Source organism: Rhizopus microsporus, assembly GCF_002708625.1.
Source record: "Rhizopus microsporus ATCC 52813 unplaced genomic scaffold scaffold_5, whole genome shotgun sequence".
Taxonomy (NCBI): Eukaryota; Fungi; Mucoromycota; class Mucoromycetes; order Mucorales; family Rhizopodaceae; genus Rhizopus; species Rhizopus microsporus.
The window spans coordinates 507,962-534,669 of NW_019671920.1; the positions used below are offsets into that span (position 1 = coordinate 507,962).

General features: G+C 37.6%; 11 protein-coding genes across 11 annotated transcripts; 4 read left to right on the plus strand and 7 right to left on the minus strand.

Annotated features, from left to right (window-relative positions):
• Positions 1-4: 4 nt before the first annotated feature.
• On the minus strand, positions 5-1,156 carry RHIMIDRAFT_290815 (uncharacterized protein). The gene is made up of 2 exons (XM_023613762.1): positions 1,001-1,156; positions 5-947 (listed from the first exon to the last, which is right to left on the minus strand). The coding sequence occupies exons 1-2, from the start codon at positions 1,133-1,135 to the stop codon at positions 69-71; spliced, it is 1,014 nt and encodes a 337-aa protein (XP_023467764.1). The 5' UTR covers positions 1,136-1,156; the 3' UTR covers positions 5-68.
• Positions 1,157-2,923: 1,767 nt separating this feature from the next.
• Positions 2,924-5,221, plus strand: RHIMIDRAFT_113743 (uncharacterized protein). Its single transcript, XM_023605289.1, has 3 exons — positions 2,924-3,240; positions 3,299-3,565; positions 3,618-5,221. The coding sequence occupies exons 1-3, from the start codon at positions 2,992-2,994 to the stop codon at positions 5,145-5,147; spliced, it is 2,046 nt and encodes a 681-aa protein (XP_023467765.1). The 5' UTR covers positions 2,924-2,991; the 3' UTR covers positions 5,148-5,221.
• Positions 5,222-5,263: 42 nt separating this feature from the next.
• RHIMIDRAFT_200873 (snare-like protein) lies at positions 5,264-6,072 on the minus strand (the record flags this gene model as incomplete). The annotated part of the gene is made up of 4 exons (XM_023606490.1): positions 5,264-5,571; positions 5,625-5,788; positions 5,840-5,949; positions 6,001-6,072. The coding sequence occupies 4 exons, from the start codon at positions 6,070-6,072 to the stop codon at positions 5,264-5,266; spliced, it is 654 nt and encodes a 217-aa protein (XP_023467766.1).
• A 168-nt stretch (positions 6,073-6,240) lies between these two features.
• On the minus strand, positions 6,241-6,710 carry RHIMIDRAFT_236050 (uncharacterized protein; the record flags this gene model as incomplete). The annotated part of the gene is made up of 4 exons (XM_023608470.1): positions 6,241-6,339; positions 6,389-6,434; positions 6,487-6,536; positions 6,585-6,710. The coding sequence occupies 4 exons, from the start codon at positions 6,708-6,710 to the stop codon at positions 6,241-6,243; spliced, it is 321 nt and encodes a 106-aa protein (XP_023467767.1).
• A 788-nt stretch (positions 6,711-7,498) lies between these two features.
• On the plus strand, positions 7,499-8,350 carry RHIMIDRAFT_200698 (Bystin; the record flags this gene model as incomplete). The annotated part of the gene is made up of 2 exons (XM_023606474.1): positions 7,499-7,530; positions 7,582-8,350. 2 exons carry the CDS (start codon positions 7,499-7,501, stop codon positions 8,348-8,350), a joined length of 801 nt encoding a protein of 266 aa, XP_023467768.1.
• A 106-nt stretch (positions 8,351-8,456) lies between these two features.
• RHIMIDRAFT_113723 (kinase-like protein) lies at positions 8,457-10,960 on the minus strand. The gene is made up of 3 exons (XM_023605288.1): positions 9,620-10,960; positions 8,863-9,568; positions 8,457-8,815 (listed from the first exon to the last, which is right to left on the minus strand). The coding sequence occupies exons 1-3, from the start codon at positions 10,514-10,516 to the stop codon at positions 8,508-8,510; spliced, it is 1,911 nt and encodes a 636-aa protein (XP_023467769.1). The 5' UTR covers positions 10,517-10,960; the 3' UTR covers positions 8,457-8,507.
• A 734-nt stretch (positions 10,961-11,694) lies between these two features.
• Positions 11,695-13,149, minus strand: RHIMIDRAFT_236053 (uncharacterized protein; the record flags this gene model as incomplete). The annotated part of the gene is made up of 1 exon (XM_023608471.1): positions 11,695-13,149. One exon carries the CDS (start codon positions 13,147-13,149, stop codon positions 11,695-11,697), a length of 1,455 nt encoding a protein of 484 aa, XP_023467770.1.
• Positions 13,150-14,823: 1,674 nt separating this feature from the next.
• Positions 14,824-15,156, plus strand: RHIMIDRAFT_236054 (uncharacterized protein; the record flags this gene model as incomplete). Its single annotated transcript, XM_023608472.1, has 1 exon — positions 14,824-15,156. One exon carries the CDS (start codon positions 14,824-14,826, stop codon positions 15,154-15,156), a length of 333 nt encoding a protein of 110 aa, XP_023467771.1.
• A 999-nt stretch (positions 15,157-16,155) lies between these two features.
• RHIMIDRAFT_312351 (uncharacterized protein) lies at positions 16,156-17,652 on the minus strand (the record flags this gene model as incomplete). Its single annotated transcript, XM_023614796.1, has 1 exon — positions 16,156-17,652. One exon carries the CDS (start codon positions 17,650-17,652, stop codon positions 16,213-16,215), a length of 1,440 nt encoding a protein of 479 aa, XP_023467772.1. The 3' UTR covers positions 16,156-16,212.
• Positions 17,653-19,781: 2,129 nt separating this feature from the next.
• On the minus strand, positions 19,782-22,372 carry RHIMIDRAFT_290821 (uncharacterized protein; the record flags this gene model as incomplete). The annotated part of the gene is made up of 6 exons (XM_023613763.1): positions 19,782-20,207; positions 20,300-21,176; positions 21,249-21,312; positions 21,367-21,499; positions 22,201-22,298; positions 22,354-22,372. The coding sequence occupies 6 exons, from the start codon at positions 22,370-22,372 to the stop codon at positions 20,133-20,135; spliced, it is 1,266 nt and encodes a 421-aa protein (XP_023467773.1). The 3' UTR covers positions 19,782-20,132.
• Positions 22,373-24,240: 1,868 nt separating this feature from the next.
• On the plus strand, positions 24,241-25,681 carry RHIMIDRAFT_236057 (uncharacterized protein; the record flags this gene model as incomplete). The annotated part of the gene is made up of 5 exons (XM_023608473.1): positions 24,241-24,246; positions 24,315-24,447; positions 24,502-24,565; positions 24,638-25,514; positions 25,607-25,681. The coding sequence occupies 5 exons, from the start codon at positions 24,241-24,243 to the stop codon at positions 25,679-25,681; spliced, it is 1,155 nt and encodes a 384-aa protein (XP_023467774.1).
• Between the last annotated feature and the right edge of the window lie 1,027 nt (positions 25,682-26,708).

Here is a 26,708-nt window from a genome sequence, read left to right on the forward strand (position 1 = left end):
AATAGAGGCTTTAAATACAAAAAATATAAATGTATATGATACAAAAAAGAATGTTTTTTTTTTCCTAGTTAACCATAATGATGAGATGCAGGTCTTGAGAATGATTCTCTTAATGTTGGAACACGTTGTCTGATAGCGCATACTTGAGAAGACAGATTTGGGCTATGAAGAGGAGAAGAGGTGATGGGCAGGGTACCGACGACAGGTGATGTACGGAATTGACTGAATGCTTCTAGCGCTTCATATTCATCCTGTGTAATATCTATCGCATCTTTCTCAGGGGGTTTTTCGTCTAATTGAATCGTTCTTAATTTTTCTATAGGAGTTTGTAAAGCGTCAATCGATATACGACGTTTGACATGAAAATCATGATGAAAGCTTGGAGGAGAATGCGAGTGTCCGGAATCAGTCGAGACAGTAGAGATGGATGACCGACGGGTTTGGTCAAATTCATTGTATTCTTCCTTGATGGGCCATGACGAGCGGTTTCTGGGTACGTTGTATGGCTTTTGGTAGTAATAATGATCATAATTTGGCAAGTGTGAAGGATGATGATGGAATTGAGTCTTGACAGGGGAAGGAGGTAATGAGTAAGGATAAGGAGAGCGGTAGCCCAATGAGCGAACCGGAGTCGATATGGATGCTCTACGGTGAGGTAGAGGTAATGTACGATTGTTCACCATTGAAGAATATTCAAAGGGTGACGCATATAGGTCAGATCGTTGTTGAACCCAAGGATGTCTCTCCTCTTGCATTTGAATCGGAGATTCGGTAACTGGATCGTCCGTCATTGATGCACGGGCTTTCTTGTTTTTGGAATGATCCTTTACCGCTTCCGTGGGTGCTGTCTTTTTTCTTTCTTTATCGTGGGTCTGTGTATGCTGCATCATGTTGTCGAATCGGCTAAACATACGTTCACAACCTTCGACAATGCACTTGTAAGGTTTCTAAACAATAATTAATATTTATTACTTTAGAGAAAAAATAAATAAAAAGTTACCTCTCCTGTATGCTTCCTTTCATGCCTCGCTAAATGCTCACTTCTTGTAAAGACCATGTTACAATCTCCATAGCCAGTACAGCGAAATTGCTTAGGGGCAGATCTTTGTCCGGAATTTCTTCTCTTGGGTGGCATGGTTAAATAAATAAATAAAAAAGGATAAAGAAAAAAGAAAGAAAGAAAAAGAAACTGCTAAAGTGTGGGTTGATCGATTTATATATTGCTTGAGTGAAACCCAACTTAAAATGCAGGACCGTGTGGTCCAGGGCGAGAAAAAAAAAAAAAAAAGTAGCAAAATTTTTGAGCAAAAGAAATTGGATATGTTCCATCTTTCCCTGTTATTTTAGTGAATGAAGCAGGTGATAAAAATGAAAGAGGATGAATTGAGTGCCCCTCTTTTTGCTTTCTCTTTGATTCATACTGTCCTTTTATTTCTTTTTCTCTAAAGTGGGTAAAGAGAATAAAATGGAAAAGGATATTATTATTACAATAGGGAATAATGATATCATATTTAGACATTTGTTTAGTTGATCTGAGTTATTTTGGCAGCTATTGACGTTACAGCCCATTACATGTTTTTGTAACCCTTGTCGGTTGATTGATTGTAGCAAGTTTATGAGAGTTATCATTCGTTTTTTACTGTTTTCTACTTTGTACCATGATAACTCTCTGTAGCATTGGTTACAAGTTGTTTTTTCTGTTCCTTGAACCTGGATAAAAAAAAAATCAAAAGGTAAAAATGTTAAAGTAACGAATCTTCCGACTGCCCAGTTAGATTCCATCAAACCATGTGTTGCGATTTTCTGATAGTATGCCACCCAATGAATCTCAAATGCTGTCATCGATTTTGTCATTCTACAACACATAACATGACAGTGTGTAAACAATGAGAAAAAAAAAATAAACTTTATGCACAAGTTGTCTGTATTGAAACAATGCCACTCAATTGTCCCTTTTTGGTTTGAACAATAAAGCATTGTTTATTTACTTTGAACAACGGTTGCCATGTAACTGAATTTAATCAACAAATCACGTTTAGACCAAGCTATGTGTAACTAGGATACACAAACAATAGGCTTTCCCTTTTATTATTACAACAAAAGCATCATGGAAGTAAAAAAAATTCAAACTGAAATTCAAAAATTAGTCTAGACCTTAAAAAGTTACCTGTCAATAGCCGCCAAGAGGGGTTAAGGATAGTAAACTCAAAAAAAAAGTTGGGAGAACGTACTGCTGGGAATGGAAATAAAAAGAAAGAATAACCTTGATTTATAAACTCTCCAACATGAACGATTCGTTCCTTTGAATCTTTTTGTTCTATTTGTTTTCTTTTCAGCCCTTTAACAAAGTTCCTGTCACACAAGTGAAACTCAGAAAGCCAAATGCATAATCGTATTTTAAGGATTTGCATAAAACAGTCTTTTCTCAAAAGCTTTGTCGGGCTGTTGTAACAAGGACTTTATCATTGAAAGTGATCATTATTTAAATGTGACCCCTGATCCAAATATCAATTGTCTCTCTTTCTTTGCAGTGTTATTTAAGCAAGGGGGAAATAAATGATACATAATCTGTGGGGGAAGAGAAAGAAAGAGAGGGGCAGGGGGTTAGTCTCTTTTTTTTTTCATCTTTTGGAACCTGTCAAGTCAAAATGAACCATCATGCACCTTTAAATTTTTTTTTCTTAAACTATAATTTAGACATTTTTCAAATAACAATTTATCTTTTTTACTATTGATAAATGCAACCCCCAAAAAACTGTAAAACTAGGGGCTAATTTTATGAATTCTTTCATGCATCATAATTAAATAACATGTGGCAGAAAACAATAAGTTGACTTTATCAATCTGTCCCCTTTTGATGGTTTTTTTTTCCCTGGGCTGCAGGACACGCAAAAGATTTGATCGGAAATTGAAAAAGCTGGTAAAGCAGTTGTGTATGCTTGGCTCAAATTATGCTTTGTGCCCCTTTTCTTTTTCTTTAAACATTGCAACATGCTAGAAGTAATACCAGAGATATGCAACCTAATAATGGAAGTCATAGAACAGCCAATGTTATCAAAACTTGTTCATGTCTTTGGCAGCACATTCCTAATCATCTTCTCTTTTTTACTTGTCACTGACGGAATCTACTTCCTTGCCTTTCTCATCGCAGGCTTTGTCTTGGGTGGGCTTTACTTTAATAATACAGAAGGTAGATTGGTCATACAAGAATATCAAAAGACATTTCATGAAGAACCAGCAGTAAGAAAATAGTTCATGTTTTGTTATATGTATTATATATCATTATTATTATTATTAGGATACATCATCAACAGAAAGACTTGAGCTTCATTATCGTTCACTTACCCCTGTTGTTGATCAACTCCTTGATTATTTCATACGCGACTTTATAGCCAATTGGTGGACGCCACTTAATGTTTACGAGGACGTTCAATTTGAGAAAATCACAAGAGAAAAATTAAATGGTGCTTGTATGCAGTTAGAAAAGATCCTTATGAATCAGGACAGAAATGATATCGTCATGTCAACGTTATATGGAGTAGCCAATACATTGATCATTCACATGGTAAGGAGATTCTTTATTATGAAGGAGTCTATATTGATCAAACCTTTTCAAGAGAGAGTGTAGAGCTTTAGAAGAGTCAGAAATTTCTATAGAGGACTACGTTAGAAGAAACCCACAGTCACCTTTTGCACAGCTCTTATCCAAGCATGAACAGCATCAGCAACTTCGTGGGCTTAGCCAAACATTATTAAAGAGAGCATTAACAGGCCCCGAAAAGGAGTCCAATTTGTTAATGTCCTTACTTCGTGAGCTACTGGCTACCTTTCTGTTTGGCAACATTCTCGATATCCTTAGCGACCCTGATTTTTTGAATTGTTGGATCATTGACCTTTTATCAGACCAAGCATCATCCGAGACAGTTCAAGCGACAGTATCTGCTGCTCTCGAAACCGTCGTTTCGGAGAAAATAGATGATGATGATGGATTTGAAACAAAACAAGACGACGAACTCGTCAGTTTTTCGCCTGGACTTGTTCATTTCACCGTCATGGATATCTCGCCGCCACAATCACCAGATCATCCACTAAACAAGAGTCAATTGACCTACATCATCCAGATCGAACGACCTGCCAACGAGGATACTATAGGATCGGAAGGTGGTGGATACGTGATCACACGAAGCTACACTGATTTCGAAAGCTTTCACATGATCCTCTCTGCACGATACACTCGACGCATCAACAAGATACAGCTCAGACTTCCACTGGATCCTGCCAAATCCTGGCTAAAGACACAAACGAAAAAGAAGGGCGAAGAAATCAGTCACGATCTAGAGATATATCTGGATAAGGTTGTGCATGATACCGAACTGGGCAGAGATCCTTTGATTTCTGCCTTTTTGAGAAAAGAAAGACGATCGGAAGTGATGAACGACGATGTCGTGTCATTTTCGGAAGAGTACAAGGATCAGGTCGTGGCAGCATATGCTCTCTTGACTGATACAAAGCCTCTGTCTAGATCACGGTCTCTGTTTTCGCGCAACAATTCTCCCAAGATGGAAACCAAGGATGATACCCATTCGATGACAAGTAGCAGTAGCACGACAACAGAAGAAGAGGAACAAATCATACCACCCAAAGCGCTTAGTTCGATGGATGTAGAGCTCTTAATTGAAACAACGTATGCACTCGTGATTGAGATATTCAATCTGACACCGTCGAATAATAAAGCGTGGATGCGAAGGTCTATCCTGAACATACTGAGGGAAATTGTCCGTCGATCATATACAGAGTTTATTACAGAACAGTACAATGATCTATTGAATGCGTATATGTCTCCTGATGCCATCATGCTTCGATTGAATCAGCTCGGTCAGCAGCTTTGGCCAGAAGGTCAATGGGTCGTAGGAGAGCAAAAGCGACCGATAGAGAAGCGCACGGATAAGGATAGAGAAGAAAGTAAGCGAAAGGCAAGAATCATGTTGATGAATCGAGTGATACCTAGTACAGTTCGTCAGCTCATTGGTGATCAGAACTGTAATACGGCTATGGATCGCATCTGGGCTCGATGCCAAGATCCTGTCCTCAACCGAGTACTCATGCTACAATTAGTAGAACGTATCATAAAGCCCATTCTGGGATAAAGTATATATGTTTATATATCTCTTTTTGTGTGTATGTGTTGTAAATAAAACAAAAAAGTCCTTCCCCTCCTTTTTCCCTTATTCTGGTGGTATACATTATAACGCATTTATTTTGATTAAAACCAATAATAGCGAATAAGAAGAACAAATAAAATAAACGTGGCAATAGCTACAGGTGGGCCATACTTTCGGTAAAGTGCCTGTAAGTTCAAATGACGCGCCTTGTCCTTAAACATCTTGGCACTATCCTTGAGTTCACCTGATATTGTGCTCATACGATCCAAACTATCTCCACGCCACAATAAATCCTCCATATTCTTTGTCATAATACGTGTCACATCCTGCAAGTCTTCGTTCAGTTTGGCCAAATTGCTCTGAGTCCTTGTGTCTTGATAGATTCTCTTTGTCTTTTGCATAAAAGTGTCTGTATTCCTGTTGCATTAGTCAATGGTGCTTGATTTATTATGATATAAATACCAAATTTAACAAATGCATAGGGCCTAAGGCCTGGCTTTTCTACTTCATTTCCATAACTCATGTTGAATTCTTTGGCAAGTTCTTCTAAATAACTGAAGGCGAGTTTACGAGGATAAGATTGATCACAAATACAGAGGTAACAAACACTTGATTCAATAATATAACTTTTTGAACAGGTCAATATGAAATTTAATATATACATGTGCACAACTTACTGAAACACGTATTTGCCTGATTCGATAGAACATCTCGGTTCAGAGTTGGTATTGAGCCTTTTGAATATGGTCTTTGCTTGTTGTTTATAATCAGCTAATTCCGTCTCAACCTTTTACATGCTTCATTAACCCCTTTGTTCAATGTATAATCAATAATTTACCTGTTCATCATCCATACTAGCAGCCAACGGAAGGCCGTCTGCTACTCTTGCAATAAGTGTAGTCTTGACCATATTATACAGAGAGAAAAATAGAAAAAAAAAAAAAAAAGGGAAAAGAAAAAACAGAAGCCAAATATTAAAACTAATGTCACTGTGACGTGGCACGCTGAGAAAGAGCGTATCACTCTTTCTTTCTTTCTCTCTATTGTAATTTTATTTACACACAAATAAAAAGCCCTATCAACATTCAATCCACTTTTTGATAGCAGCTACAGCATCACCTCCATTGGCTCTTAAAGCTGCTTCAGCCTCTGCTTTTGTCAGTTGCATTTCCTTTACCTATTTACCGAGTTATGTTTTCGTGTTATTCTACATAGTTTCCGCTTACCAAGAGCTCGACATCAGCTTTATTGACTGCACCGGTCAAAGGTTTACTTTAAAATAATTATATTAATTCCTAATATAAAAGCATCGTTCTCCACTTACGGTAATGTCTTTTTATGTTCATTGGCTAATTCCTGCATTTCAACTAAAGCCTACTCTCAATGTGTCAGTTCAACATTGACTCTTTTGATGATTATTACCTTTGTTAACTTTTCAGCTGTCTTTTGTCTTAGAGCCAATTCATCATTAACAGCGTCAGTCACTTTCTTGGTATTGTCATGGTCATGGTTACAGTTTGAATGGTCGTGATGGTGATGGTCTGTCATGGTTCAAGTGTAAAAAAAAAAGAGAGAAAATGTATCCAATAAGAAAAAGGGTGTTATTTTTGCAGGAAAAAGGGGGGTCACAAGCCTCTTGAATTTTTTTTTTTTCTTTTTTTTTAAATTCCAAACACTAACGATGGGAAAAGCCTCAGTCAAAGCTGGTCGTCCTCAACGCCATGATCCTCTTCATGTTCAACTTGCTGATATTCCTGAGCAAGCCTTCGCCAAAAAAGCACCTCGTCAAAAATTCATTGATCGTAACAGCAGATCCGAAGAACCCGATCAAGTAAAAGAAAAAAACATAAACTAAGAGATTTATTTACTGACAGACAAACAACAGGAATACTTGGACTCCAAATTATCTAAAAAAATCTTAAAGATTGCTAGAGAACAACAAGAGCAAATTGATAAAGAACAAGGAGATCAAGACGAAGACGAAGAAGAGTAAGAACAAAGAAAACTATCTTTACTATATATTTACATGTTTAACGTAGTCAAGTCAAAGAAACCTTTGGTTTGGGATTTCCTGATGATGAAGAAGAGTTTGAAGATGTCGAAGAATATGCTGACTATGAGGAAATCGAAGTAGATGAGGCAGATGCTGATATATTGAGCAAGTTTTTGCCAAGTGCACCTCGAGAGAAAAAGTCATTAGCAGACATTATCATGGAAAAGATCAATGAAAAGAATGCTGCTGAGGGATTACCAGCAATCGGTAGGTGAACACAATTGAAAAAAAGGAAAGGTAAACTAATATAATTAAAGAGGAGGAAGAACAGCTGACGCCTTCGATGAATCCCAAAGTGGTTGAAGTCTATACAAAGTAAGTCTATTACAGTAACCATGGCAACAAGATCTAACATGATTTATTTAGAGTGGGTCAGTTGTTGAGTCGTTATAAATCAGGCAAACTACCTAAAGCATTCAAGATTATCCCTTCTTTGAGCAACTGGGAAGAGATCTTATACCTCACCTCACCCGAGACTTGGACACCTCATGCTACCTATGAAGCAACTCGTATGTTTGTGTCTAATCTGAAAGTGAAGCCAGTTCAACGATTCTTAAATCTCGTCCTACTTGATCGTGTGCGTGAAGACATTGCGGCCAATAAGAAGTTAAGCTACCATCTCTACTTGGCATTGAAAAAGGGTCTCTATCGTCCTGCCGCCTTCTTCAAGGGCATTCTCTTCCCTCTCTGTGAATCAGGCAACTGCACATTAAAGGAAGCCTCTATTCTTGGTAGTGTCCTCTCCAAGGTCTCCATCCCTGTTCTTCACTCCTCTGCTGCTCTTTTGCGTTTAGCCGAAATGGAATACACTGGTCCCAACTCCATCTTCATTCGTATACTGCTCGATAAGAAATATGCTTTACCTTACAAAGTGGTCGATGCCCTCGTCATGCATTTTGCTCGATTTGCTAATGATCCTCGAGACATGCCTGTGCTTTGGCATCAATCGATGTTGGTATTCGTTCAGCGTTATAAACAAGATTTGGTGGCAGAACAAAAAGATATATTATTAGAAGTCCTTCGAAAGAAACACCATCCTGGTATCTCACCTGAAATACGTCGTGAAATCGTTCATTCTGAAGCAAGAGATGATATGTTGATGGATAGAGATGAAGATATTATGATGATGGATTAAACAACCATCTTGTAAAAATAACTGTCACATAGATTATCATTATTACCCTCTCTTCCCTTTTTCTTTTTTCATAGTTCATTTAATACAAAGGATTACACATGTTTTTTATTACATATTAAATAGTAGAATGTTGTGTGTGTGTATATGTGCTTTTTTTTTATGACGGAGGAGAATGAATGGCTTGTGGAGGAGATGAAGGAATTTGTGGTGTGTGCTGTGATTGTGAAAGCTGACTGCTTGCAGCCAATCGTTTACCTTTTAACATATTTTTTAAAGCTCTCAAAGCGAATACGGTTAAGCCAATGCCAGCCCAATCTTCATCATGTAAATCTCGCAAGTCACCAACAGTCATGATGTCTTGATTTTTTAATTTCTTTGCCCATTCTTGTGCTTTATCCGCTCCTCGGTGCGATGCCAAAGCACAATCTGTGACAAAGACACTGATGTCTGTGTCATCGGAGTATTCTATAATACGGTTAAGAAATTGCATAAAAGAAACAAGGGAAACTTACCATCCAAGATATGATTCACCAACTTTTCTCGTTCTCGATCTTCTATAATAGCTTGTTGTGTTGTTGAATTGGATTGAATGGACAGATGAGCTAAACTATCAAGCTTAGTGTCTGTTTCGATTTGAGACATTCTTGATTCTTCTAATTCCTTTAATGTACGTATAGCCTCTCTATATTTGTTTTCGGCAGCACGAGCACGACTTTCGATTGAGTCGCACTTTTGTTCTATTTCTAGCACTTTATCATTAGCTTGAGTCAACTCTGCTCTAGTTCGATCCAGTTCATTTCGAATGTCGCTTTCTCTTCTCCAGACAGATCGTCTGACTTGTTCTGCCTGTTCTGACTCAGATGGTTTATCGATGTCTCTCAAGATACGATTGATCTCTTTTGTGATATGTTGCTGATATCTCTCCGGTAAGACTTGTTCTTCAATCATCTCCCGTACCACTTCCTCTGCTGTATCTGTCTCGACATTAAAATCGAATTTGACCGAGAGCTTATCCATGCCTTTGAAAACAACCTGTAGTGTCAGATGAACATTATCAGGGTCTGCTGCGAGTAAGACAACGTCAGGCTCGACGGCTAAAAAAGAATGTTCCAAGATTTCCTGTGCTGACATCCTCTGGTCTTCATTGCTCAAGCAATTTTCAATCACGCTGAGTACTTCTGGGTTTTGTACTTTGGAAAGGCAAGCAGGTTTAACTCCCTACAGAAAAGAATGAGACACAGATATATGTAATTAATATATTCACATTACAGCAGACACTTTTTTGTATATTTGAGCTGCGTTTTTGCATTCACCATAGGGATATTCACCTGTTGCCATCTCTAAAAGACACATACCAAAGGCATAAATGTCCACTTTTTCGCTATAGCCTTGTTCTTCATACATCTCAGGTGCCATAAACTCTGGTGTGCCAATGAGTGTATATTTTTTACCCAACTTCATCTCTGCTGTTCCCATGTCTCCAATCTTGACTTCTCCATGGGCTCCATTAATAAAGATGTTGTCGCACTTGATGTCTCTGTGGATGATGGGTGGATTATGTCCGTGAAGATAAGCCAATCCCTTGAGGATTTGACGAGACCAACGTTTGATGATTTTTAGATTAGGCAAAGGAACCAATTTTCGAATATATTCTCGCAGTGTACCAGACGTCATGAGTTCAGTGATAAATACAAACTCGTTATCGCCATACCAAGCGTCATGAAAGGCAATGATGTTTGGATGTCGAACTGATTTCAGAATTTGTATTTCATGCTCGAGATCTTTGTTGTTGGGGTTCGACATGGCTTGCATTGTGTTCCAAGCGACTTCATATCCTTCTTCACGGTCAATGGCCTTATAGACCACTTTGTAAGCACCTTTACCAAGCAGTGTGTTCAGACGGACATAGCGTTCGTTGGGTGATATTTCTACGACTTTTTCAGAATCACGAGAAGACGACTGGTCGATAATTTCGTTGGGTGGGTGTATGCCGTAAGGATTGTCTATTCTAAAGGAAGTGCGGGTTGGATAATCGTTTGGTATCACTTCGTTATTTTGAAGTGGTGCATAATAATTTGAATATTCTATTGGCTCGTTTGTGTTTTCTGTACTAAATTTGACATGTAGGTTGTTTGTCGTATTACTATTTTCCTGCTCTGAAGACATGGATACAAAAGAAGTAGAGAAAAAAAAGGGGAGGGCAAAAATGGATTATATATAGTGTCACTTGCTGTACTTTAATCGCAACTGCAAAGAGAGAAGAAAGAGAGAAAAAAAAAAACTGAATGTACCTCGATGCCATCATAAACTCCGCACTTGAATCATGACATAATCACTTACACTTTTTAAAGAGACCCATTGAAACATGAGATGTGTTCCTTTATAAGAAGCACAGAGACGATATAGAAACAAAGAGATAGAGAAAGAGAAAGAGATGGCTTCAGACAGTCTGCTTTGAAATATCACAGAAAAAGAGAAATCTAATGATTTTTGAGTCTCAAAAAGAATTTCAGTCTCACTCTTTTTGTCTGTGAATGTTGGGCGTGTCATATGGCTTAAAGGAATATCATGGAATACAATGACAATACAACATAATTGCATAAAGACTACGCATGGATATACCCTATTCCACAAACTATTGGTCAACTTTTATTTAACAATTGGTCAATCTCAAAGACAAAGCTTGGTCCAGCCATATTTAATTCATGAAAAAAGAACAAAGAAAATGGGTTTGATCATGCTGAGATAAATTTTTATTATTGGTAATTTCAAGCGCTTAAGCTGTTGTAATAAACCAATCTTTTCAATCTCTCGCTTCTGCCCATCTTCTTTGACTTCTTTCATTTTTGTATTCTACAGATAGACACAAGACTATATCTATGACTTTATTAATAAGCACATAAATAAAGTAATGCATGAATAGTGGTGTGATTTGGCTACATATGATCGATTATAAAAAAAATTTACTCCGGTGTGCGCGTAGTCTGTGCTGATATTTTCTTACATGTTTCCTAATCTTGCATATATTCTATAATAGGCGAGAGGCGCATTAAAGAGGCTTTGTGCTAAAAGATAGGTGCCAGATCAAATCTCATTCATGCTTCAAAGGTTACGAGAGAGAGAAGTCATTGGGCCAAACTGGTGCTACGCCGCATATGTTTGTGTTTTGTCTGGTTTTACTTTATCATTGTTTCTCTTTCTTTTTTCTCTCTGTAATGACATTACTGTATTCGATAAAGGGAAACTTATGACTAAAATCTTGTGAAACAGAAATACTGCCCTCTAAAACACTTCCTTTAGCCAAAAGAGTCTATTACAACATTTTTATTATTATAAAAAATGTGCTAAAAGGACTTTAGTTCGATAGTTTGAAATGGCTGCTCGTCTTTTTCAAGCTCAAGGTCAACTTGCCTCCGTGAAGTGACAAGTTTTATCCATGGATTAATAACATCCACCTTTGACTTCAGCTTTGCCAGTGTATTAGCATCTATTTGTTCCTCTGCTATAGCTTCAAGATCGCTTTCTTCATGATAATACGAGTTTTTAAATGCAACTTGAGCATAGCGCACCACCCGATGTTTTATTGGTTGTAACAGGCTTCCTACTTCCGTAACTGCAACTTCCATTATCAAAGCTATGTTTTCAAACATCGCAAGAACCTTTTCTATACGATGTAGCTTATCGTTCCACATTATGTAGTATGTTGCTCTTTTTGTTTTTTCCAACGGACGGAGGAAGGCTTGTATGTTAACATCATTAAAGCCAGGAATAAACACATCGTGAAAGTGATACTTTGCTTGATAATATGCATCCACTATTTCAGACCGAATGAAGTAGCCACCAGTCTTGAGCTTGCTGGTTGCATCCTCTGCCTCTTTTCTTGTATGTAACAATCTTTCAATTTGCCTGATAACTCCTTCATCGCTTCTGTCTATCTTATACCGTAGATATATCACATTCAAGTCATCCTTTTCCGCACTCCATGACCATATCACCAGGCGTAAGAAGCACAGTGCAAGCTGAAGCCCAAGCCAGTAGTAGGTATCCGTCGGTGTCATCTTTTGGACAACCAAGTACGAGCCAATATAGCCAATGACAATACCTACGGCTGAGAGAAGCCCTATAGCATAACCAATGCGCCTGGCAAGCAAACTGCCAAAGTAATAAGGCACAAACACATCCATATCTAAAGCAGCTAATGTATAGAGTGATGGGGATCCCGATAGCATGATAGCAGCTTCAAACCAGCAGACGAAGGATGCCACAAAGCTGGAGCATGTCAAGAGAAGAGGAAAGTATATGTGTGGGTCAGATGAGTTTAGGGGATCTTCAAAGTTCGAGTAGAATGTTCTGTAGTGCGGAACGTAGGGTATAAAGTTGAAACAGGATAAAAGAAAGCAAGAAACAAAAGCGCCCATCCAGATGGACCTGTTATAATCTGGCACACGTATGCATATCCTGACATTTTGTGCATTCAAACGGGTTTTTGAATGCGACGACAATTTACTTGCTACGCCGTGTATCGCTTTGTCTATCCCATATGTGTCAAGCTTTTCGACTTCGATGCCCAAATTCTTGGCAATGCGCAGAGGCAAAAAGGACTTGATTATGTGCTTTGCAAGGCCAAGCACTCCAAACATTGACATACTACATGCAGCAGGAAACAAGTACCCTCTAGTCAACGCTAATCCAGCACTTGTATCGCATATATCTGTGCCAAACAGAGCTGCCATAGCTGCCACATCTTGAATGCCAGAAGCTAAAACCGAGCCAAATGATGTAGAGTTGCTATCAACCATGTATAAAAAATGACAAAGAAGGAAGGAATAACTAAAGATGAGCCTTTTATATAGAAACGTGTTGTTGAGAATCTTAAATATGTCCTCTTTTAGTCATATGTAGTGTAACTCTACATACTATGCTGTAACGTGGTAAATGCTGAGTGCGATAGAACATGACAAATTGGAAAGTGCTAAGGTAGTCCTTTTGTATACAGTCTTTTCAGAAAGTAAAGTCGTATTTTTGCAGTTTTTATAATACAATTTATATGAAAAAGCGACAAGTTAGCGCGACATCTCTTTCTGGGAATGGTGTATTTTGCATTATAAACTTTCGAATTATGCGACATTACTTGTAGAAAAAACTGTATATTGGTCTATTTGTTTGCATTTCACCAGATGATGTAGGTTTTAGTTAAAGGCACGCGTTTGGTTACCTTTCTTCGGATTTGCAAAGCAATGTCGTAGGGTTATTTGTACTCAACTTACTCTCATCAGCAAGTTCACTACGCCACTAGATTTTAAAGAAACATCTATTTTATTTCCGCATATTTGACAACGATATAAGTTGTTTATTTTTAAGTTTTCATAGAGACTTGATATCTGCCACGTAATCTGAGCTAATGAAGTTATAAATAATTAATTACATCTCCTTATCACCCCCTCTCCAATTATGGAACGTTCCGGATCAGAACCCTTGTGTTGTCATAGGGGCTTTTAGGTAAACTCGGGGTTACACTTGTTTTACACCATTTCCAGAAAGAGATGTCGCGCTAACTTGTCGCTTTTTCATATAAATTGTATTATAAAAACTGCAAAAATACGACTTTACTTTCTGAAAAGACTGTACCACCAAATGCAAGAAGTTACTAAATGTGAAGTGGTGGTGGTGTTTAAAAAGCCGCTCTATTACACATCCCTTACTCAAAGAATAAAAAAACAAAAACAAACCCATAGTGGCACCAGACCAACCTAAGATGTTGCATGAAAATATAATTTAATAAAAATAATCCTTCTGTTGTGAAAAAGATATAAAAATTCAATCATTGCAAAGATGATATCTTATAATCAAAGCAATTTACAACTGTTTGTAATACTAAGTTACAAAAGTTACAAAGATCCTTCTCAACCTAAAAAAAGGGAATTGAAAATAAAAAATCATTGGTTGTTTGAAGTTAAATTCGTGGATTGCAAGTAACTGCTTTATAGCAAAAAGATCCAGTTTTTCGTATATAACGCCCATAGCTTCATTCTCAATCTCATGGTAAGCACTCACCTAGCCATATTCTTTAAGAATACTAGCTTCGAGGCACCATATCTTGTTATATAAGGAGAACAGCATGATATCAGTTACTCGTAATTCGCGAAATTAACTTTAAACAATCAATGATTTTTTATTTTAAGTCTCACACCTTTTAGTAAATCCTTGAATTAGCAGTGGAACGACAGTACATTCTTTTCGGGCTAACTTTGACGATTTTTATCTTCTTTTACATCTTTTATTTTAGTTCCCGCCTACAGATAGCAACAAAGTGCAGCTTTTAGAATAGGTTCTTTCCACAAGAATAGCCATGTGGTGCCATCATCTCCATAAAGTGATAATTGAATTCCAGTTAAAAAACAGCGTATGTGCTTCGTTATAAATCAATATATTCTGCTCATATTGCATGTTACACATTGACTTGTCATAGAGTAATGAGTCATTCAACAAAACAGAAGGCAGAACGGGGTGATGAACAATATTTTAAAGCGGTGGTAGCACGCATATTCAAAAACAAGGTAGCCGTTGAAGTCAATGAGATAGAAAGAACAAAGGAGGATCTCAAGTTTGAAGATATTGCTGAACTTGTGTCTGGTACCAGAGGAAAGCAAGTGTTTGTCAAGGGAGATCCTGATTTGGGCATCTGGACAGCAGGGCAAGTGCTTGGATTGATTGATGACATTCCTACTTGTCATCAACTAGTTACTCGCATGATTGATGAGGCTGAAACGATCATTAGTCAGAGACTAAGAAATATGATAGTTTAGATAAACTCCACTTTAACAATGAACCTCTTGTACTTGTATTACTTTCATGTTGCTGATGGGTTTTCAGAGCTTATGAAGTTCATATACTTTACCTTTTGGTCTTGCTGACATATCGCTTTTCTTTTTCTTTTTGGTATGTTTATAATATACACTAATATAGCCTCTGTAAGTAATAAGCATTATATCCACTTTATAAGCCATACAGCAGCAAAAATCTGTCTGGACCCCACGCTCTCCACACTTCGGATGTCGAATATTAGGCGCCATTACTATTTTTGGGGTGGCGCCTTCAAAATTGTCATACCTTTATTGTGGAAAAAAAAAAAAAAAAACACATATAGTCACCATCACTAGATCCATGAACAATCTAAAAGCCTTGGTTCTCAATGTACTTAATTAAGGTCAAGGTAGCTTCTTCTCCATCACATGTTAATGTCATGGATATTTAAATTGTTCAAGTCTTTGCTCAGCATTGATGGGGTCTTGCATAATTATTGTAGATGAATTGTGGGTTGCTTCATTGCCAAGACTCTTAATACTGTCATATATGAATGAGCAGCGGGAAAGATTGCTTCATCAAGAGGATAGTGTTGATACAGTCCGAATAAAAAAGAGAGTCTTCATACATGTGATTGGTGTACACTCTCAGTATGACTTTTGCACACTTCAGATTTAACTCTTTGCATAGTTTCGAAAATAAAAGTTACTTGCATGAACTTCCATTTCTACCGAGGAGATGTACATGGAGATGCTGTAGATGAGTATGGCAGAGGATTTGTCTTAACGGATGTAGACAATAGTAAATAGTCAAATCGAAAGTGTGCAAAAATCATACTGAGAGTGTGCGAATAATTTTTTGAAGCGAGTGTAAGTGTAACTATTTTTGTTTATATTTGTCTATTTTACGCCTCTCCATGCTCCTCTTTTCCACTTGAAAACATACGATTACTCAATTTCCGAAGTCGGGAACGCGTATTGATTAACTTGCATCAAAAAGTGCATGAATGTATATGCAAGAGAGGTATCCAATATTTATTATTACTGATTTAATTAAGATTAAGAAAATTTAGCCGGTCGAGGCTCTAATTCTATTTTTTCATACTTCTGTTCATCTCCTTCGACGTTAGAGCTAGACTGCTCGCATGAAATAAAAAGACTTATCCATGGAGTAATAGCGTCCATATCTGATTTCAGTATGCCAATCATTTTATCGCCTACTTGCTTTTCTGTCAGTGGTTTGAATTCGGTTTCTGTAAAGCAATAGGTCCGACAAGATATCTCTTTGATCGTCACATAACTGACTCTTTTAGTGTGGAGTTCGGTCAACGAACCTATGTCTCCATAGATCACAAGAATCTTTTGCGGCTTGTGCACACTGTTGTTCCATTGTATAAAGTACCTTGGTCTCCAAATGATGACAGAAGAGATAAAGCTACGCTGGATACGAAGATCATTAAAGTTATGGAAACAATGATCGTGTATAAAATACTTTGCTTGACAATATGCATCCACTATTTCAGACCGAATGAAGTAGCCACCAGTCTTGAGTTTGCTGATTGCGTGCTCTGCCTCTTTTCTTGTATGTAACAATCTTTCAATTTGCCTGATAACTCCTTCATCGCTTCTGTCTATCTTATACCGTAGATATATCACATTCAAGTCATCCTCTTCCGCACTCCATGACCATATCACCAAGCGTAAGAAGCACAGTGCAAGCTGAAGCCCAAGCCAGTAGTAGGTATCCAGCGGCGTCATCTTTTGGACAACCAAGTACGAGCCAATATAGCCAATGACAATACCTACAGCTGAAAGAAGCCCTATACCATAACCAATGCGCCTGGCAAGCAAACTGCCAAAGTAATAAGGCACAAACACATCCATATCTAAAGCAGCTAATGTATAGAGTGATGGGGATCCCGATAGCATGATAGCAGCTTCAAACCAGCAGACGAAGGATGCCACAAAGCTGGAGCATGTCAAGAGAAGAGGAAAGTATATGTGTGGGTCAGATGAGTTTAGGGGATCTTCAAAGTTCGAGTAGAATGTTCTGTAGTGCGGAACGTAGGGTATAAAGTTGAAACAGGATAAAAGAAAGCAAGAAACAAAAGCGCCCATCCAGATGGACCTGTTATAATCTGGCACACGTATGCATATCCTGACATTTTGTGCATTCAAACGGGTTTTTGAATGCGACGACAATTTACTTGCTACGCCGTGTATCGCTTTGTCTATCCCATATGTGTCAAGCTTTTCGACTTCGATGCCCAAATTCTTGGCAATGCGCAGAGGCAAAAAGGACTTGATTATGTGCTTTGCAAGGCCAAGCACTCCAAACATTGACATACTACATGCAGCAGGAAACAAGTACCCTCTAGTCAACGCCAGTCCAGCATTTGTATCGCAGATATCTGTTCCCAACACAGCTGCCACAGCCGCCACGTCTTGAATGCCGGAAGCGAAAACCGAGCCAAATGATGTAGAGTTGCTATCAGTCATGTATAAAAAAAGAGAGTGAGGGAATATAAAAGAGGGTGAGAGAAAATAAAAGAGAGATAAAGAAGAAGAGTGAAAGAGAAAGGATACAGCTATTTAAATAGCTGTTACAGAAGCGTTATGCTACGCGTACTCATGTAGTTCTCCCGAGTCATCTTTTCTTTACCAATAGTGTATGTTGTTAAGTATAGAACAACTATTGCCAATAAGCTTGCCTGTCCTACCTGTTTTGTGATATTTGAACCTTATTTTTATTTGGGGTTCCGAACCATATCTATCTACAGTGGCGGACTTTGTGCATTGAAAACAAACCTCATCAAAGACGGCCTCAGTGAATACAATTTGAAGAAGATGAGCAATAAGATCCAATCGAAATTGTGTAAAAATCAAATGGATAGCATGTGGTTACTTCAGAAATGTACGTGTTGCAATATTGACATCGTCGTCACGTTCGCTTTCATATCGAGATTTAAATAATAAGAGCCTATTAGTAAATAATACAAAATTGTATTATAGCTTGGAGATATATTATCTCGGCGATCTCTCAAATGGCCTTAATAATGGTCTTTTATGGCGTCAATCAAACAATCATAATGTCTACTAAGATCTGTGCTTTTTTGTACACCTCGTGGTTCGAATATCGGAGCACACAAACAAAAATATTTCCTTTTCCGTGTCGCCTGTCATCGTTTTGAAAAATGTAAAGACTATGCATATCCGACACGTGTAAACTATTTTCGGAAGTATTGTCAATTATTTTGCAGGTAACACGACATAGCTTATCTTTGCAATGGCAAATCAGTTCAACAGCTACACTTTAAAATGATGTAATTGACCAAACGGAAGAAAAGAGAGATTGAACTAATCGTATATATGGAAGATCGCTATTTACAGTATGCAAGGATTTTTCAACTCCCAATTTTTCCGTTTGAAAACGCTGAGCGAAAAAGCCTGGGCACGCGTAAAACGCGCTCGGTCCTTCTTCTCGTTGAAAAGAAATTTTAGTGGTTCCCTTCAAGTATGTCCTGTGACCTTTGTTACCTAATATAGTTCCGTTACTAGCTTACCATGCTTGCTATGTTCATTTGATATATTTATAACCAACCCTTCTTTGCCATTTTTTTTCTGTTAATCATGACCGCTGTGTGCTCGCCATTAAATAAGAATATTCAGTATTTTCTTCACGTATATCCCTCATTTCAATGTATCAAACTCTGCTATATCTTCTTTTTTTTTATCTGAGGTTCTCAGAATAAGCGCCCTTCTTTCTTGGCGATCAGTCCTCTACTTGAACGGCATTTTCCTTTTGTGTATTATACACTCTTATTGGCTCAATGCTTTTCCCAAAGAATCTTCATTTTCGGTTCTGAAGAAGACTTCCTTAAGTCATAACTGACCACTTTATATTAACTACATTAGTTAGTCTTGGTGTATATTGCTCTTTTCTAAGGGTTAAAGGAAAAACAGGATTAGCTTTTCTTGCATATGAAAATATAATGGACTATATACAAGTGGACGAAATAACCTTCAGATCTAGAATTTCAATAGCAATGGACAAGTAGATCAAATTTCGAGAACCCACGAGACTGAAAAACACGGAAGTCATAGGAAATGTAAAGATGGGAAAGAGGAGCGGATACTATGATCCGAGATTATGTAAAAGTAAAATGGGAGGCTTTATATTAAAGGGTTACACGAAACATTATTACCTGTGAACATCAAGAGCCGTGCTTAAACAAGTTCTAGACAATAATGACAAAGAAGATACCAATGAAAAGTAAAAGTCAAAAAGAAGTCATTATGATATCCACACACAACAGTAATTGGCTATTTGGAGGTGATTCTCTAGGCGTAGTTGGACACACGGTAAAGCATATTTGAAAAACGGGTTTTAAATGGCTGCTCATAAGCTTTATCAGAGAAAAGAGTCAAGCTGGTCAATGATAACAAAGAATTTGCTTGTGCTATTGAGCTTTGAAGAGGTCATGAGCAGACAAATGAGTGCATTGAGAATAAAGTATTTCCCGCACGGCCAGTGTCCATTGACGAAGCTGGGCTACCGTACGTATATGTCTCGAAGCATTATTTTTTTTTTTAAAAAAAAGGGGGGAGGGGGAGGATCTGTTAATATTCGAGCCCTTGGTGCTTCTGCCCACAATGTTAAATCAAATGCAAAAAGAAATCACAACTGAGTTTATTTAGGACATTTATTCGCCACTTTGTAAGAGGATCCCTGTGGCGTATCCAGCGATCCTCTTATTATGCTTTTCTTTATAAAGGAGAGTAAACTCTTTTATTGAATAGACTTTTACAAGCAAGAAAACAAACAAAAAGGCTTACAAGACACTTCTCCAAAATAAGCCAACGCTTGATAAAATGATAGTATCAGGTTTTATTATAGTTTATCTTTACAGATACATATATACTTACACATTTGCCCGATTTTCCTTTTGTACATTATTGGTATATATATTTATATAAACTCAAGTACGAAACACATGTACCAGTTTAAGTATAGCCTCACGACAGATAGGACACTCATTCTTTGTCTCTATCAGCTATACACGCATACACGCGCATATACGCATATACTCATGAGTCTCTTTTTTTTTTCTATTCATTTCTCTCTTTCTCTTTCTTTTTTTCTTACCTTTTTCGCACAATCCATACAAGAGACCATATGTCCACAATCAAGAAATACACAATTTTGTTCAGCATCCAAGCAAATACGACATAGTGTGTCATCTCTTGTGTTGTCTTGACTTTGGCTCTGCTTATGTTGCTCAATTAATCTATTTACAAGTTTGACTAGCTCAGCTTTTTCAATCACATGAGACTGTTCTACAAAGTTTGCTTTCAGGAGAGCTTTTAATGTGCGCACAGAGAGTGAAGAAGGATCCATTTTAGCTTTTACAATGTCATTAAGTGAAAGTAGATCGTTAGAAGATGGAGGAGATGCAGACTGGGATCTTTGTGTATTCATATGATGCTGTTGTTGTTGCTGTGGAGGTGGAGGTGTTTGATATCTTGGCTGTCGTGATTGTGGAGGTGCCTGATATCTTGATTGTTGTGGTTGTGGTTGTGGTTGTGGTTGTGGGGGAGTATAAAAAGGAGGTCGTCTTTGTTGTTGTTGTTGTTGTTGTTGTTGTGGTTGTTGCTGTTGCTGTTGTGGTTGCTTCGGTGAAGGCGTAAATAGATCCTGAACCATATTTGAAAATGAAAACAGAGGTGTATCATTGTTACTAGTACTACTATTACTGCTACTATTGTTGCTTCCATTATTACTTTTCTCGGTTCGGGATAGTCTATGGCGCCTGTTTCTGTAAAAGAGTTCACTCTCATCAGATATAGGTCGTGTATTAAATATGATTCGAACGAGATCATCCTTTTCGATAGCAGTTTTAGCAGGCAAATTGTAAGCTTGAATGTATTCTTTCAACTCTTTCAATGATAGCTGTAATAACTCATTTGAATTCATATTTTGCATTCTTATCAACTTGTCACAAGCATTGCAACACCTCACAGGGCTATTTTTTATATATACAATCAATACACACTTTATATTAAACAATGAAAACCCTCTCCCCCCCCCCACTTACTTGTTATAACCAAACTTCTTGAGTGAATGTCGATTACCTGAGCAATTGCTACAGACGATACCACCTTTGTTAATGATATAAGTAAGCCTTTTCTTTCTAAAAAACAAACAAACCTTACCACAGTTACGGCAAAAGTACTTTTGACGAAAGATATTAAAGACAGCTTGACATTCTATGCAATGCTTGGCCTCATTAAGTGGCTTTAGCTTGGGTATATGGAATACACCACCGGGACCTAATGTTTCTTTATTCTGTGACAATGTTGTAAAATAGAAGAAAAAGAACGAGGAAAAATGGAAAAGAATGGAAAAATGATCACACACATTGTTATATAATTTATAATCTAAAATAAAATTAAACTATCAATTACTTATTTTGGATAATGCGTACGTCACTGCAAGCGTTGTTTTTTTCCCAAAATAGTTTATGCATCTGATTAAAAAAGTCATGTAGAGTGTTGTCAGAAAGTGATGCCGTCTTTGATTAAACTTGATGTCACGCCACGTCGAGGGTGAATGCCTTGCAGTGATGGACATGTTTTCATCCATTGGTGTAAATCCTTCTGGTTTTCCAAGCTCGTCTGCACCAAATTCTACGCGTATATCACTTGTCCTCAACCTGAACACGGCCTAGCTATCAATTGTTTTACAAAACCTCAGCCTCGTGCTCAAGGTATTTGTATCAGGAAGACTTAGGATACCTGAGGCAAAATGTCCACGAATATGCTGCCTCATATATCAAAACAGCTTCTTATGTCGGAGTGAGTCTGTATAATACAGGTATAGTTCCTCTTTTCATTCTTTATACTTATCAAATGATGCACTGCTTGTGTGTCTATTGTTCAAATTGCGGTACCAGAAAACTTCAAAGGTATCTACTCTCTCATGCTCCACTTTGGAGGATGATGCCATCTACCGCTATTGACTCTAGTACTGGTTTATTTAAGGTTAACAAACGGTGCTTCATCTAGCAAAATCTGCATAGCCACCAACAGTGTCGAAGTTCTAAGCTGCTGCCGAATGATCTCTTTGAATCTTATTCTCTGGCTGCCTATGTCAAAATCAGAACGTAGTCGTTGTGCACGCTGGGTCACCTGGTGACAAACCTAGACCATCCCCAAACATTCCTTGCAACAGTTTTCCGAGGACAACAGCTATTGACTGCCTTAGTATTTAAACGATGCCTATTGATGCCCCAAACTAGACAAGCTTCATCGTCATTTCCATATAAATATGCTTTCTCTAAGTCCTTCGGCTCCCTCTAGTTTCATCCTCTCCCGAACATTGTGATGGTCGATTATCTGCTCAATATTGTATGAATTAGATCAGCTACACCATAACAAACTGGTCACAACTATGTGCCTGTATGTTCAAAAGTTTTTTCAAAGAATCCACCAGTTTCTTTAATTTTTTTTATGACTCAGTTCATTCCTTTTCTGTTACTTTTTTTAATCTTGATCCCCGAGGAGCTTTTTCTTAGTATTAATCTTCAAACGGACTAAACTGATCTGGGCAGACGTTTATTATATATTTCTGCGATTAAATGAATCATGTAGTAGAAGATTATGGCTAAACAAAGCTCATGGCAGCTTTTTTTTTGCTGTGTTGGAGCGTTTGGACTCCTGCACTCTTTTTATTTTTTTACCTTTTTGTTTCGATGAACAAGACAAGGGAATCAAAGGGATAAGGATGATTATATTTTTATGTGCCTGAAACGATCGATGATCACACACATTGATACGAGTTTCCAGAAGCCATTATGGGATTCATCTAACCACGCGATCCGATAGTGATTTTATCGAACGTAGCCCCGTAGAATGGCTTGTTTCACCGATTGATTTCGCCCAGGAATCCCAGAAGCTAAAAGATTGAAGTTTGCTGTTTAATGACTCGTTGTCGATGATGCTAATGCGGATAGTACCATCAAAGGATTGGGTTAAAATGGACTGAAAGGTTCTATGTATGGTAGCTTTTATCTTCAATTTACTGTATAACAGGGATAAAGTGCATCTTTCGAATGAGAGTTCCTACATATGATATTGGCTGCAGTTGTTTGGAAGAGATTTTGATGCAGTACGATAATCCGCATTGCTGAGAGTATAGACTGTATATTATTCAGCCATCAGATTATCGACTGTCTCGTTGCTCGCTCGATAAAGAAGATAAGCCAATTGCTAGTGAAAATGAGTTCACAGTTGATAATTGGTAGATCAAATCATATGAAGAGTAATGGATACTGTGTTGTTGTTTTGAGAAATTTCAGATGTTCCTTTCCAAGCCATAAAGATGGAAGCACCTTTTACTCAGGATCTGTCGTTCAGATAAAAGGACACGGTGCTTGGTCCGACTTCTGGGTTGACCAATGCATCCAAACGCAGATTTGAAGTGATTGATGCGTTAACGCTTTTATTCTAATCACCAGCTCCGTGCCGTCCGTATTCATTATTATTGTGGAAAACGCGTTCTCATAATTCGTGTCTTCGACAGGCAGTGAGGTGTATGTTGATCCTTCTCCATTTTTTGTTCTAAATGATCCTCTATGAGCATCCAAGGTTTTTCTTCGATCAATCGCCTCGACATAATCGGTATTTTTCTGGTATGTACGTCTAATAATATCCGTCCCGTCAAAGTTCGGTTGCAAGCATATTTCATGCTTTTGTGGATTGACTAATCTTGGTTTATAAACGTAGCCATTTCGTTTGCCAGTTCAATATAAGTGCAGCTCATGATATGCTGTCGAAAATAACGTGGTCTGGTACTGATGGCACTGTAAAGGGATATCAAGATTGTCTGGGCCGTCTTTGCCTCTTCAAATGCGCATTGTTTTGGAACTAATGTGTTTACTTTCATGTTGTCACATTTGTAAGCATGTAGATTCTTCTTGTATTGTACTCAGCGTAATAGTTGATCAATACTAAAGGATTATTGAATAGCTGATTGGTAAAAGCACCCTTTTATTTTGGTGTAGAAATAAGAATATAAATTATATAACAATGTGTGTGATCATTTTTCCATTCTTTTCCATTTTTCCTCGTTCTTTTTCTTCTATTTTACAACATTGTCACAGAATAAAGAAACATTAGGTCCCGGTGGTGTATTCCATATACCCAAGCTAAAGCCACTTAATGAGGCCAAGCATTGCATAGAATGTCAAGCTGTCTTTAATATCTTTCGTCAAAAGTACTTTTGCCGTAACTGTGGTAAGGTTTGTTTGTTTTTTAGAAAGAAAAGGCTTACTTATATCATTAACAAAGGTGGTATCGTCTGTAGCAATTGCTCAGGTAATCGACATTCACTCAAGAAGTTTGGTTATAACAAGTAAGTGGGGGGGGGGAGAGGGTTTTCATTGTTTAATATAAAGTGTGTATTGATTGTATATATAAAAAATAGCCCTGTGAGGTGTTGCAATGCTTGTGACAAGTTGATAAGAATGCAAAATATGAATTCAAATGAGTTATTACAGCTATCATTGAAAGAGTTGAAAGAATACATTCAAGCTTACAATTTGCCTGCTAAAACTGCTATCGAAAAGGATGATCTCGTTCGAATCATATTTAATACACGACCTATATCTGATGAGAGTGAACTCTTTTACAGAAACAGGCGCCATAGACTATCCCGAACCGAGAAAAGTAATAATGGAAGCAACAATAGTAGCAGTAATAGTAGTACTAGTAACAATGATACACCTCTGTTTTCATTTTCAAATATGGTTCAGGATCTATTTACGCCTTCACCGAAGCAACCACAACAGCAACAGCAACAACCACAACAACAACAACAACAACAACAACAAAGACGACCTCCTTTTTATACTCCCCCACAACCACAACCACAACCACAACCACAACAATCAAGATATCAGGCACCTCCACAATCACGACAGCCAAGATATCAAACACCTCCACCTCCACAGCAACAACAACAGCATCATATGAATACACAAAGATCCCAGTCTGCATCTCCTCCATCTTCTAACGATCTACTTTCACTTAATGACATTGTAAAAGCTAAAATGGATCCTTCTTCACTCTCTGTGCGCACATTAAAAGCTCTCCTGAAAGCAAACTTTGTAGAACAGTCTCATGTGATTGAAAAAGCTGAGCTAGTCAAACTTGTAAATAGATTAATTGAGCAACATAAGCAGAGCCAAAGTCAAGACAACACAAGAGATGACACACTATGTCGTATTTGCTTGGATGCTGAACAAAATTGTGTATTTCTTGATTGTGGACATATGGTCTCTTGTATGGATTGTGCGAAAAAGGTAAGAAAAAAAGAAAGAGAAAGAGAGAAATGAATAGAAAAAAAAAAGAGACTCATGAGTATATGCGTATATGCGCGTGTATGCGTGTATAGCTGATAGAGACAAAGAATGAGTGTCCTATCTGTCGTGAGGCTATACTTAAACTGGTACATGTGTTTCGTACTTGAGTTTATATAAATATATATACCAATAATGTACAAAAGGAAAATCGGGCAAATGTGTAAGTATATATGTATCTGTAAAGATAAACTATAATAAAACCTGATACTATCATTTTATCAAGCGTTGGCTTATTTTGGAGAAGTGTCTTGTAAGCCTTTTTGTTTGTTTTCTTGCTTGTAAAAGTCTATTCAATAAAAGAGTTTACTCTCCTTTATAAAGAAAAGCATAATAAGAGGATCGCTGGATACGCCACAGGGATCCTCTTACAAAGTGGCGAATAAATGTCCTAAATAAACTCAGTTGTGATTTCTTTTTGCATTTGATTTAACATTGTGGGCAGAAGCACCAAGGGCTCGAATATTAACAGATCCTCCCCCTCCCCCCTTTTTTTTAAAAAAAAAAATAATGCTTCGAGACATATACGTACGGTAGCCCAGCTTCGTCAATGGACACTGGCCGTGCGGGAAATACTTTATTCTCAATGCACTCATTTGTCTGCTCATGACCTCTTCAAAGCTCAATAGCACAAGCAAATTCTTTGTTATCATTGACCAGCTTGACTCTTTTCTCTGATAAAGCTTATGAGCAGCCATTTAAAACCCGTTTTTCAAATATGCTTTACAGTATGTTCAATTACTATTGTGTGTGTATGTCATAACGACTTCTTCTTGGTTTTTACTTTTCACTGATATCTTATTTTTCATCATTGTCTAGAATTTGTTTAAGCATGATTCTTGATGTTCACATAAATGCATGCAGATAATATCCTTTTGTGTACCCTTTAATATAAAGTCTCCCGTTTTACTTTCACATAGTCTCGGCTCGTATCATCCCGTTCCTCTCCTCCCATCTGTATATTTTCTATGAATTCCGTGTTTTCTAGTCTTGTAGGTTCTCGAAACTTGATCTATTTGTCCATTGCCATTAAAATTCTAGACTTTGAATTGTTGTCAAGGGTATTTCATCCACTTGTACATAGTTCAATTCATTTTCATATGCAAGAAAGGCTAATCCTGTTTTTCCTTTAACCCT

Bases quoted from the DNA above. Each gene is read 5' to 3' on its own strand.
- RHIMIDRAFT_290815 (XM_023613762.1), bottom strand. From the start codon at position 1,135: ATGCCACCCAAGAGAAGAAATTCCGGACAAAGATCTGCCCCTAAGCAA. The intron at 948-1,000 runs GTAACTTTTTAT...ATTATTGTTTAG, and splicing joins AAAGGAAGCATACAGGAGAG to AAACCTTACAAGTGCATTGT.
- RHIMIDRAFT_113743 (XM_023605289.1), top strand. From the start codon at position 2,992: ATGCTAGAAGTAATACCAGAGATATGCAACCTAATAATGGAAGTCATA. The intron at 3,241-3,298 runs GTAAGAAAATAG...TATTATTATTAG, and splicing joins CATTTCATGAAGAACCAGCA to GATACATCATCAACAGAAAG. The intron at 3,566-3,617 runs GTAAGGAGATTC...AACCTTTTCAAG, and splicing joins ATACATTGATCATTCACATG to AGAGAGTGTAGAGCTTTAGA.
- RHIMIDRAFT_113723 (XM_023605288.1), bottom strand. From the start codon at position 10,516: ATGTCTTCAGAGCAGGAAAATAGTAATACGACAAACAACCTACATGTC. The intron at 9,569-9,619 runs GTAATGTGAATA...TCTTTTCTGTAG, and splicing joins TATACAAAAAAGTGTCTGCT to GGAGTTAAACCTGCTTGCCT. The intron at 8,816-8,862 runs GTAAGTTTCCCT...ACCGTATTATAG, and splicing joins GGTGAATCATATCTTGGATG to AATACTCCGATGACACAGAC.